The sequence below is a fragment of the Artemia sp. Qi Xiang Cuo genome, chromosome 17 (assembly GCF_049724085.1).
Source record: "Artemia sp. Qi Xiang Cuo chromosome 17, ASM4972408v1, whole genome shotgun sequence".
NCBI classification, from domain to species: domain Eukaryota; kingdom Metazoa; phylum Arthropoda; class Branchiopoda; order Anostraca; family Artemiidae; genus Artemia; species Artemia sp. Qi Xiang Cuo.
In genome coordinates, this window is record NC_142810.1 from 17,539,637 (window position 1) to 17,551,816 (window position 12,180).

Consider the following 12,180-nt stretch of genomic DNA (forward strand, 5'->3'; position numbering starts at 1 on the left):
TATTGTACCAAAGTATAGGAAAACACAAGAATATTGGTATTACGGGGATGAAGAGAGGGAATGGGGCACCCTGTCTATGCTTCACTATTAAATTAGGATATACGTTGTCCCAAATCTTCTGGGCTTGTATGCTTGGGTATTTAGAATAGATGCTTAGTGTATGTTCGTATTGAATTATTTAAACTGTCATCTTGACAGTAAACCGTTTTTAATAAGGCTCGGACATATGTATTAATTCAGGGATGGGTTTAAAATTATAAAAGTATTTATGTTACATAGCGAAGATATACCAATCGTGCAAAAATTTGTATGGGGGAGGGACTCCGCCAGCTATACTTCCCTGTTTCAACCTGAAGTATAGGGGTTACCAGGTTTGAGGCACCTCTTCTAGAAAAATTCTCGGTCTTGTAAATTGGTCATAAAAACCCTTCACCTCCCCCGAACATATTTAGTTTGGCCACCCCCTCCCCCCTGACCTAATCCTGGATAAGGTTCTGACAGGTGTCATTAATTATGGTCATATTTTTCGTGGTGTAGGTTGTTAAAAATAAATTTTGTGCTAAAAAACCACCAATAGAAAGTAAATTTTTACCAGATTTGTAAATGTTCCCATCTATCCCGGATGAGGGAGCAGTTAACAGGAACAACACTACTCCAAGCACAATTAACTGCATGATGAAAACTTAGAACTGCGATTCTTAGGGTTTCACTTTCAGAACTTGCACTGTTGAAAGTCGAAGAAAGAATCCCGCCAATTTCTACGACATTTCACTTTAAGCTTCGGGGTCGACATAACTGACCTAGTGCTATTTAGGTCAAACCAAAAAGCATCTTCACTCATGGAAATTCTAGCAACGCCGGCTACCCACCAATAAAAAGCGAGAGTGCAGTAGCCAATCAGAGAAAGAGAAATTTCTCGCTTGTGTTTGTTGTATATTTTCGTAGTTAGGTGCTTTTAAACTTGAGTGGCATTGATATGAGATTAGACTGGATTAAGTAAGAAATAACAAAAGAGTTGATTGATAGTATGAATGCGAAAGGGGTAAGTCACGTTAAGTATTTAACGGTTTGATATTGACCTTTGCAAAAGTTAATCCTATGAAAATATAAATGAAATTGAATGTGTCTAAGCTACACTCTAGCTAACGGTGCTGTATTCGTGAAGTTCAAGTTGACGAAAATATAATCGCAAATATATAACACCCTTAAAATAATCCCTTGCCGTTAATTTGAAAGGAATCTCTGAGTTAGAGCATTGTAATTCCACAAATAATGCAACATGGTCATGAAAAGGACATGATGGAACAATTATTGCCATTACCAGGCAGCAGGGGCGTCAATTAGTGGGGGGGGGGATTTCTAACTAAACTTTTTGACATACTTGTCATAGTCTTTAACTTGTAAACCTTCTTTACATCCCTTATTCCTATTGGCTGCCTCGTAGTAGGCCTGTTAAAGGAGCCGCTCTAAATTCCAGAGGCCTGTTAAAATGCTCTAATTTCAGAGTTAGAACATTATAATTGCATAAAAATGCAACATGGGTAGTTAGGGGCAAATGCCTAAACTCTTCTTAAAGTTTGAAAGACAAGCTGGAGTTGGTTGAAAAATTTATTCTATTGACACCTTTATTATTTGGTCATGAAAAGGACATGATGGAACAATGGTTGCCATTACCAGGCAGCAGGGGCGGCAATTAGTGGGGGGGGGGGAATCTGCCCCTTAGATTTAAAAATATCCTTTTTTTGGTATTTTGATTAAAAAAAAGGTACTTTCCCATTATGTGGACACCTCTAAAAAAGTCAAGTTTGGTTAATGCTAATGAAATAAAACAAAATAGGAGATGAATAGGCCTATATAATAGTTTATAAACAAATTTGGGATATATATTTGCAAATTAGGAGTGGGGGGTAAAGCATTGCATATATTTAATACTTTACCTAACCTAACCTAGGCACCCGCCCCCCCCCCTAAACCCAAAAAACAACAGTTTGAATATCGTATACGCATTGAAAACCACGCTATGGATTGCATTACTCTGAAGCCGTCTATTGAATTAACCCGTCAAAAACGTTTTTTTTGTGACTGGTTTCCTCGTAGGTGCCCATGTAATGGGAAAGTACCAAAAGAACATAGTCACCTCTAGATTTTGAAAAATACATTTTGCCTCCATCCCTTAATTTTCGTCAATCGATAGCCAGGCAGTGCCGCTTAGACACAGACTCTGCCCCGCTACATATCTCCTCTAGCCTCCTTTTTACCTACTGCTGTTTTTCTTAACAACAGAAATGCAAATGAAGCTAATAGGCCAGAGCAGTGGAAATTAGAAGTAATAGGCTTGAACTACTGTTGTTCGAATTACAAAATCTCTTCAGGTCTGTTCGAGTTCAAAATTTGCTGAAGTTTGAAATTTGTTACGAAAAAATTACGGTAAATTTCTACCAAATCATATTATTGAGTTAGGAATAAAGTGAATACACCATCCGATGCCTTTTTTTATGCTGATTACGAATATAATAATCATTTCTATTGTAAATGAATTTCAGCCCCCCCCCCCCCTTTATATGCCAATTCAGGGTTATATAGGTTAGGTTAGTTACGTTAGGTTGTAGAAATATATACCCTGAATTGGCATATATAGGGGGGGGATGAAATTCATTTCCAATAGAAATTATTACTATATTCGTAATCAGCATAAAAAAGGCATCGAGTGGTATATTCACTTTATGCGTAAGTCAATAATATGATTTGGTAGAGATTTACCAAAATTACTACTCCCGTAATTATGACTTTGGGAAGGGAACTATATCCAAAACTGCTTCAACTTTATCCACTACAGACCCTTTTAGGTTTTCAACTTACCTTGTACACCCTCAGTCCAGATATGCACATGTTCATTATTTAAAGTTTTGATGTTTTTTTTGTGTTTTTGTTCTGCTACTTTAATTAAATTATTAAATAAAAAGAACAATTTTATTGTGGTGAAAGTAAGGAGCAACATTAATACTTAAAACGAACAGAAACTATTACGTATATGAAGGGGTTGCCCTCTCCTCAGTACCTCGCTCTTTACGCTAAAGTTGACTTTCTGTTCCAATTATTTAAGAATTACTCCTGATACACGAGGACCGTTTAAATAAAATTATAAGCTTTTTACAAATTCAAAAACACTTGAACGTAAAGAACAAGGTACTGAGGATGGGGCAGCCCCCTCATTTACGTAATAATTTCTTTTCGTTTTAAGTTTTACTGTTGCTCCTTACTGTCAGTACAAGAAACTTTTTTTTATTTAATTTCTAATAGTTTTTAATTAATGCTGGGAAATCCAGCTCCCCTTCCCATGGAAAATTCCCTTCCCCCACGACAATCTCTCATGGAAAAATAATCTCACATAAGCACCCCTACCAGAAAATATCCCCCTCCCGGAAAATATCTTAATGCTTCCCGATACTATATGTAAGCAATGGGTAAAGTTCATAACTTGTAGCCCTCCCCCCCCCAGAGGCCGTGAGGGGTCAAGTCATCCTCGAAGACATAGTTACCAACTACACTGAAGAAAATGGCTATCTCAAAATTTTAATCGGACGATTTTTGGTAAAAAAGGGAGGTGAAGGGGGGGGGGAGTAGCTGCCCTCCAATATTGTGGGTCACTTAAAAAGAGCACTAGAAGTTTTGATTCCGATCAAATGAGCCATCTCCCGAGGCTTTTGGAGGATCACTGGTTGCGATACGATCATCCCTGGAAAAAAAAAAAATAAACACCCATCCGTGATCTGGTTTCTGGCAAAAAGTTCTACATTTTTGTATATAAGAGCCTGAAACATCTACAGCAGGGTTTTCTGATATTTTGAATCTCATGGTGTGATTTTCGTTAAGATCACTTGATTTCTTAGGAGTGTTTCCCTCCCTTTTTCAAAAATTAGGCGAATTTTCTCAGGCTCGTAACTTTTGATGGGTAACATTAAACTTCATGAACTTTTTGCATTTTGAATAAACATCAAAATTTGACTCCTTTGATGTATCCATTATTATCAAGACTCTGTTTCTTACAGTTCCGGTTATTACTGAGCCACATCGCTCCTTAATTACAGTTCGACACCACGAGGTGTTTGAAAACCGTTTTTCTCTCTTAAATTTCTTGTAAATGACAAAGCAGCGTGGTCTAAGAAATAATTAACAAAAGAAATGTACCAATCGATTCCCTATGAACTATTGTTTCCAAATATAATAGTCGCTTATGTCGCTAATAATAGCTAATACAAAACTTGGCTGTTCTGTTGCTGTGCAATATTATTTGTATTTGATTCTGTTCATAAAATAATCCAAAATATCACCAGATTGAGGAAAAAAAAAACAGCAAGAGAGCGATCCACCGCGTCGGCAAAACCAAACAACAGAACTCTTAAAATAACATACAGCCTGTAATCGAATTGTATATGTTAGTACCAATTGAAAAGGGGGTAGTGTGTTTTTATTATGTTTAAGAGTTATTATTAAAGTCTATTGGCATATAAGCATTTCCATACTTTTAGTAAAAAAAGAGAAACTAACCGAAACAAAGTACAAATGCATATCATATTATAATGGTATAAAATCAACATCTATTCCAAAATCCCCCGCATAACGTTAGCTTTTCTAGAATCATTTTTGAAAATAGGCAAATTAAAAAATATATACAATGGGAAAAATTATATGAACTCACGGTTTAAGAAAAGCACGGGTTAGAAAATTTACCCCCCGTTAGTGTCCACTCTGTGCCGGATATCTGTGGGTTATCTGATGGTTATGAAGAAATGATTTAGTCTTTACACCAAAGTTTTGGAGTATCTTAAATGAGAATGGTGTGTCATATAGTCCAGGCTTGTCCGCGTGGGATCGCTAGGCCACAATCTCCCTCACATCAAAATTTATTTTCTGGTATTCCACCTATTGTTGGTGCTGTTTTCAAAATTTTGCCTTCCCTCAAAATTTAACCCCTTCCTCCCGCAAAAACAGCAAGGAAACCCACAACAAAACGGGCTGAATATGTATTGGTAAATTTTACGCTGTGCGAGAAAATTCTGCTGCCCTTGGATGGATGAAAGGTTAAACTGGCTTAGCACTTGTTCCTCTTTTCAGAGAGCGTGCACTTTTGAACGATAAGATGGCCTTTTCACAGAAATAAACAAAATAAAGCTTCTTAAAATGAAAGTAAGAAGCAACATTAAAGCTTAAAATGAACATGAAATGTTCCGTATATAAGGGCGGTACCGCTTCATCAACCTTCGCTCTTTACGCTAAAGTCCATAGGTTCTTTAAAGATACTTCTCATTCAAATTCAACTGCCCTTGTGTTTGAGCACTCTTTTTTAAAGGATTGTGACAAAAAGCCAAACTTTAGCGTAAAGAGGAAGAGTTGATGAAAGGGCAGCGCCCCTCAAATACGGAATAATTTCTGGTCATCTCCAGGCTTAATGTTGCTCCTTAATTTTATATGAAATTAAAATAATCCTTACTTTTAATTTTAACTTGCTCCTTACTTGTTTTTTAAACTTAATCTCTGATTGTTTTTCAAGTCATACAAGAAAATCCTCCCCCCCCCCAAATAAATTTTATCTTGCGAATTCCCACTGGAAATTTTCCTCCCTGCAAAAGTTCTCCTCGTGGAAATTAAAATCCCACTCCCTAGAAAATCTACCCCCTACCAAAAAAAGATACTTATATTTCCCAATAAAAAATGCTTTATGCGAACAATGGGCAAATTACGCAACTTAGATCCCTTTTCACAGGGACTATTGATTGTCGTTTCATCCCCAAAAGCATTATTATTGGACATTTCAACTATTGGGAATGAAATGGCTATATAAAAATTAACTGGATACGCACTAAAACCTTTGATATTCGTTCAAATGTGCCCCCTCCGCATCTTCTAGGACCATTGGTTCTATACGATCACCCCTGTAAAAAAACAACACTCATCCATCATCTTTCTTCGGACCAAAAAAAAAAATACAAAAATCCACTTTTTTGTATATGGGAGCTTGACACCCCTACAGCAGTGTTCTATGATATTCTGTATTTGATAATGTGATTTTTATTTAGATCACTTGACTTTTTAAGGGTTTCTCCCCCTTTCTGAAAATCTGGCAATTTTTTTCCGGCTTGTAGCTTTTGATGAGTAATATTAAACTTAATAAATTTCATATATTTGGAATTGATATAAAAATCCAATTCTTTGATGCAATCATTGTTATCAAAATAGATTTTCCGTTTTTAGAGTTTCGGTTACTATTGGACTGAATCACTCCTTACTTATAATTAATTAAAAAAAAACTTTCCGAAAAATAAGTTTTTCAAAGAAAAGCAAAGGCCATTTTAAACTTAAGCTCAGCAGATACAAATACCTGATAAAATTCAAACTCAAAACGACCAAAAATTACTATTAAAGAATAAATGAAACCCAAAACGAACAAAAAATAAATAAACAATCATAGCAGAAAACATACAGCAAGTAATAATATAAATGAATAAATAGATCTTAAAGGAAGTAATGCTTCGATTGAATATGAAAATCAAGCTTAAAAAAAAAAAATATTAAATATGAATATGAAATATGAAAATTGAGAGAATATGAAAATCTTAGATTGAATATGAAAATCAAGCTTAAAACGAAAAAAAAGATTGCTATTGAAGTATAAATGAAACTTAAAACAAACAGAAATTTTAAAACAAGTGAAACTTAAATTGAATATGCAAATATAGCTTGAAACGAACAAAAATCACTACAAGCAAGAGTTTGGGTATCGCCTCCTTTTCTCAATGTAAAAGTCTAAAACCTACTGCGTCACTGGCGCTTTACTGAAAACCGATTTTATTACACATGTTTTCATTTTTACTTAATATTAGAATAAACATTAAAATTATAGACTGATGAGCTTTCAGCAATTAATATCATTATACATCAAATATTCAGTTTAGTTTATTAGTTTTTTTCTAAAGTTGTTCAAGACGAATATAATTTCACTACAAACAAGATTTCGGATAATGCCCCCTTTCTTCTATGTAAATAAAAACCAAGAGCCTACTTCGTCACTGGCGATTCACTGAAAACGATTTATATTACAAATATTTTTTTCCAGTTCTTACAGCATTGAAAACCAAAATAAAATTACAGTGAAATAAATCTTTCAACAATTAATATCATTATGTATCAAATATTTAATTTGATGTTGTTCATACTTTCCAAGACTGTTCAAGACGAATATAGTTTTCAGTAAAGCGCCTGTGACGCAGTAGGTTTTAGACTTTTACAGTGATAGAAGGAGGCAATACCCAAACTCTTGTTTGTAGTGTTTTTTTTTGTTCGTTTCAAGCTTGATTTGCATATTCAATTTAAATTTTACTCGTTTTAAATTTATTTATTCATTTACATTAATAACAATTGTATGTTTGTTTGTATTGATTGTTTATTTAATTTCTGTTCGTTTAAGTTTCATTTATACTTCAATAGCACAGCATTTTTTTTTTCGTTTCAAGCTTGATTTTCATATTCAATCTAAGCATTACTCGCTTTAAGATCTAATTATTCATTTATATTATTACTTGTTGCATGTTTTTCGCTATGAGCGTTTATTTAATTTCCGCTCGTTTTGGGTTTCATTTATTCTTAAATAGTAATTTCTGGGCGTTTTAAGTTTGAATTTAAAAAGGTATTTGTATCTTCTGAGCGTAAGTTTAAAATGACCTTTACTTTTCTTTTAAAACCTTAATTTTTGGAAAGTTTTTTGTTAATTATTTTATGTTCGTTTTTTATTGCAAAATGTTTCAAGTTTTTAAAAAATCTCTTATTTCAAAACTAAACGTTTAAAAAACAAAATCAAATGTTTATCTAAGTATTGAAACTGTATTGGAAGTATTGAAGTATTGTAACAATATCAAGATGAAAAAATGGGTTTGTGTCAACCTCGGAGTTTTTATTATCTGATCTTTGAACTATTTTTTACAAAATGGCTATCTCAAAATTTGTATCGGATGGGTTTTGGGAAAAAAGGGCGTGAGGGGGGGGGGGGGATAATTGCCCTTCGGTCTCTTTTGACTCTTTAATATTGAATTAGAACTTACTAATTTCAATCAAATGAGCCCTCTCTGAAGTTTATACGAATATCCTTTCTATTGAACTATTTTTGACAAAATGGTCACCTCAAATTTTTATCAGATGGGTTTACCCATCCGATAAACCCAAAGGCGTGGAGGACAGGTGGGGGGGGCTAGTTGCCCTCCGATCTTTTTTTACTCCCTTTCATAAGAACAATATACGGCCCCAGGACATAATTTAAAATGCCTGCCCCCCCGGACCCTGGGTGGTTGTGTCAACACTGGAGTTTTTTTATCTGACCTTTGAACTACTTTAAAAAAACGGCTATCTCAAAATTTTTTATCGGATGGGTTTGGGGAAAAATGGGCGGGAGGTGAGGGGGGGGGGTTAGGGGCCCTCTGGTCTCTTTTGATTCTTAAAAGTTGAACTAGAACTTTCAATTTCCATTCAAATCAGCCCTCTCTGAAGTTTATACGAGAGTCCCTTCCATAAGGACCGTATATGCCCCCAGGCTATAACTTGCAACGCCTTCCCCCGGGCCCTGGGTGGTTGTGTCGACACCGGAGTTTTTTTATCGGACATGGCTATGAACTATTTTTAACAAAATGGCTATCTCAAAATTTTTATCGGATACACGTTGAGGAAATGGGGCGTGGGGGGGATAGTTGCCCTCTGATCTCTTTTGACTCTTAAAAACTGAACTAGAACTTTCAATTTCCAATCAAATGAGCCCTCTCTGAAGTTTATACAAAAATCCTTTCCATTAGAACTAGACCCCGGCGCCACGCCGGCGGATCGACCGAACGCCGCCGACGAGAGGCCCGGTCGAACGCCGCCGAAGTGTCGTAACGCCACCGGTGCGCCGCAGGCACGCCACCGACGGCAGAGGCGGCGGCGTCCGGTCCAATTTAAATTATTTTTACGGCAATTCTTTATTGCGTCAACCGTAAAGTCGGAGATATTCCTTCTCGTGTGGTTTAGTATTTCGATTTTCCTGATTAGAAATCAAGCAGAGCTTGCACTATCCCCGAATTTTCGGATATTTCCCTGAAAATCTATGCGTCACCGCGAAAAAAAATTTGGTTCCCCGAATCCCCGAAAATCAAGCAGTCACGGTGCCACCCCTAGTGAATTATCACCAGTGACTTTCCCTGCCAAATATTACTTTGTATACCATAATTCTTCACTACTCTCGTGTTCATTAATTTTCGTCTCTTTTGTTACTTTGCATAAAAACCAGACAGATGCAATATGCTATGGCAAATATTGCAATATACACAGTTCTTCATATGTTGACAAAAAAAAGTATCGTCTTTATGAAATGAGTTTAAATCATTTCGAATGCAGTTTCCCAATCGCTATTTCTTACATCATTCGTAGTCAAGAATTTTATTTTCAAGTTGAATAGAATTATAGAACGCATTGACTACTATACAGCCTCAGCCTTTTGTTGGATTTTGAAATTTACAGCCGACAGATTGTTTCTGAAGCTGAAGTGTAAGTTTGCAGATTTTTTTTTTTGCTGCTTCTACATAAGATTTTCTTAATGTTTAATAATCAGTTATTTGACGAGTGATATAAAATACAATCTTCTTTCTGGAACATTTTTACCCCCCCCCCAAAAAAAAAATACAGCCATCGGTTGAGACAACATTTAGCTATAGACTAAGCTATGTACAAAGTTGGGGAATTTAAGATTGTAATGTAAGTTACCCCAAAAATATGATTCATAAAAAAATTGGAAATTCTTGCCTATAAAGGAGGGAGATAGGGGGGCATCATTTTTAAATGATAATACCTCATTTTTTTTATTGAAAACGGGGATGCCAAAAAGATAATTATTTTTTCATTTAAAGTGGAGACAGAAGAAAATGATATCAAATTCCCTGGGAAACCATTGAAATATTTTGACAGACCCAGGGCCCCCATTAGGACTTGTTCATTGTCTTGGGTATTTTGCAATTTCTCATAGGCTACTGGCCTTATTTGGCTTTTGTGTGTGCTCCCTTTTAATTCGATTCTTTGGATCTAATGGAATGCCATGGCGAATCTATCACTCAGTTTTCCAATAATTTGAGGTATATCAGAATAGTTTTGACATTTTTGTTGTTGTCTTTGTACCCCTTTACTCATACCCTCAATTTTTTTTTCAAGGAACACTAAGCTGTTTAACGTTATTTTGCGTGTTCGTTTGAATCATACAGTGACCTTGTTAATTATTCAGTAAATTATTTTTCTAATGAAAGCTGAGACGGTATCCTATCAAGGTGGTATCCAGAGGGGGGGGGGGTAGGGAGGTATTATATTTAAATGATAATAGCTCGAAATTTTATTTATTGACAGCAGGGATCCCAAAAAGTTCATTTTTTTTTTATTTAAAGCAGAGACGGCATCCTATCAAGGTGGTATCCAGAGGGGGGGGGTATTAAGCTATCATATTTAAATGATAATACGTCGATTTTTTTTTAAAGCAGGGGTGCCGATAAGTTAATTATTTTATTTTATTAAAAGCAGACGGTATCCTATCAAGATGGTATCCAGAATGGGGGCACAGGGATTTAATATATTTAAGTGATAGTACCTTGATTTTTTTTTTTAATTGAAAGCAGGGATGCCAATAAGTTGAAAAGTTGACAAAATTAACAAGATTTTTGTGAGTTGCACGTGATACAGCACTTGCATTGTTTTATCGTTAAAAGCGAATCGAACATACGCGTCTAATCCGGTTTTTTTTTCCTATTCATGCAAACATGTTAACTTTGAAAACATTCCTTCATGTTTAACAGGTAGATTCACTCTAAAATAAATTGGCGCGACAAAAGCTATATCGACATCCCCACCTAACGTTGCGCTCGAGTAACAATGGCGCCCTTGGTCCAGTACCCAAGTTACATTAAAAGGCCAGGTCATAATAAAAGCTTTCAATTTGGGAGGTTCAAGGAGGAGTCTTTGACAGTCTTATGACCTCAGGATACTAGATTTTGCAACGTTCTTACGTATCTTCAGAGGTTTAGTAAATTCGATCACCCCACAAATGATTACCAAAGATATGCACAAACGTAACATTTGGAATATTATAACACTTTTTTCAAAGCTTTGAGGAAAAGTAAAAAAGTCTAAATACCCCTAACTACGCTTGAAAGCTATTTTAAAAAGACACTCTTTGGAGATTTCCATGGAAATGACCATAGCAAAAGCTTTGAGCCTGGGTGGGGATCAAAGAGGAGTCTAAGTATTTTGAACACAGGTGATTTATTGTTGAGACTTTCTTAAATTTTGTAATTCTTGTGAGCATTTGGAAATCAAAGCTTATACACAATAACTGATACTAAGTGTCCTAACATTTTGGTTGGATTAAAAGTGACGAACTAGGATGAACATTTCAATATCTTCCTGGATCTACTTCAGTCTGCATATTATTTCATTTAGTTACATTTAAAACGGATGAGCTTTTCATTTTTTACCAGAAAATAGCTGGCACTTCATTTTTCGTCATACCGAATAAACCATTAAGTGTTTTTTGTTTCATTGTAATTCAAATGTTCTCATGTGAAGTGTTCATCATGTATTTTTCAATTTGATAAATTTACTCCTTTTAGATACAGTTTATAATTTGACTGATATTAGGTATTTATCAGTTTATAATTTGGAATGAATCCCCAAAAGAAAAAATGAATAATATCCAAAAGAGCAGCCAAAAGCGATAATAAGGCAGTAGTTCAACCTTAGCATACATTACATATATTATATAAATAAGCCAAAAAAACTTTAAAATGCATTTTTTAAATTTGTAATTAAAAACAATTTGTAAATACAATAATACTTCTCAGGAGACCAAAAGAGCAAAAAAAAAAAAAAACAATTAATCAAAAATTTGCCCTTTTAAAATGTTTTAAAGTTTTCAAAACATATGTAGGAAAATGGTACTATTAAAAAATTTAGCTTATAAGACAAAAGTTATATTAAAAGTTTTTACCCACATAACTGACGAATTTTGTGATACGGTATTTGAAATTGTATATGCAGTAATGCTCGATGAAAAAAACTACTAAATTTGATAATTATTTATGCTAAGAATACATAGCTAATAGATACTTTAACTACTCGTAT

General features: G+C 34.9%; 2 protein-coding genes across 3 annotated transcripts in view; one reads left to right on the top strand and one right to left on the bottom strand.

Annotated features, from left to right (window-relative positions):
* LOC148941962 (uncharacterized) overlaps positions 1-718 on the bottom strand; it is a 176,939-nt gene extending 176,221 nt beyond the window's left edge. The window contains exon 1 of the mRNA XM_089103617.1: positions 593-718. Coding sequence (XP_088959743.1) covers positions 593-674 — 82 coding nt within the window. The 5' untranslated portion in view covers positions 675-718. The remainder of the gene's footprint in view (positions 1-592) is intronic.
* Positions 1-12,180, top strand: part of PICK1 (protein interacting with PRKCA 1) — a 134,445-nt gene that overhangs the window by 8,442 nt on the left and 113,823 nt on the right. The window contains exon 1 of one of the 2 annotated variants that reach the window (XM_089103621.1): positions 986-1,042. The exons of the other annotated variant lie outside the window; for it this stretch is intronic. Within the exon in view, the coding sequence (XP_088959747.1) occupies positions 1,032-1,042 (11 nt within the window). The 5' untranslated portion in view covers positions 986-1,031. Of the gene's footprint in view, positions 1-985; positions 1,043-12,180 lie in introns of those variants that run through there. 2 annotated transcript variants of the gene reach the window in all.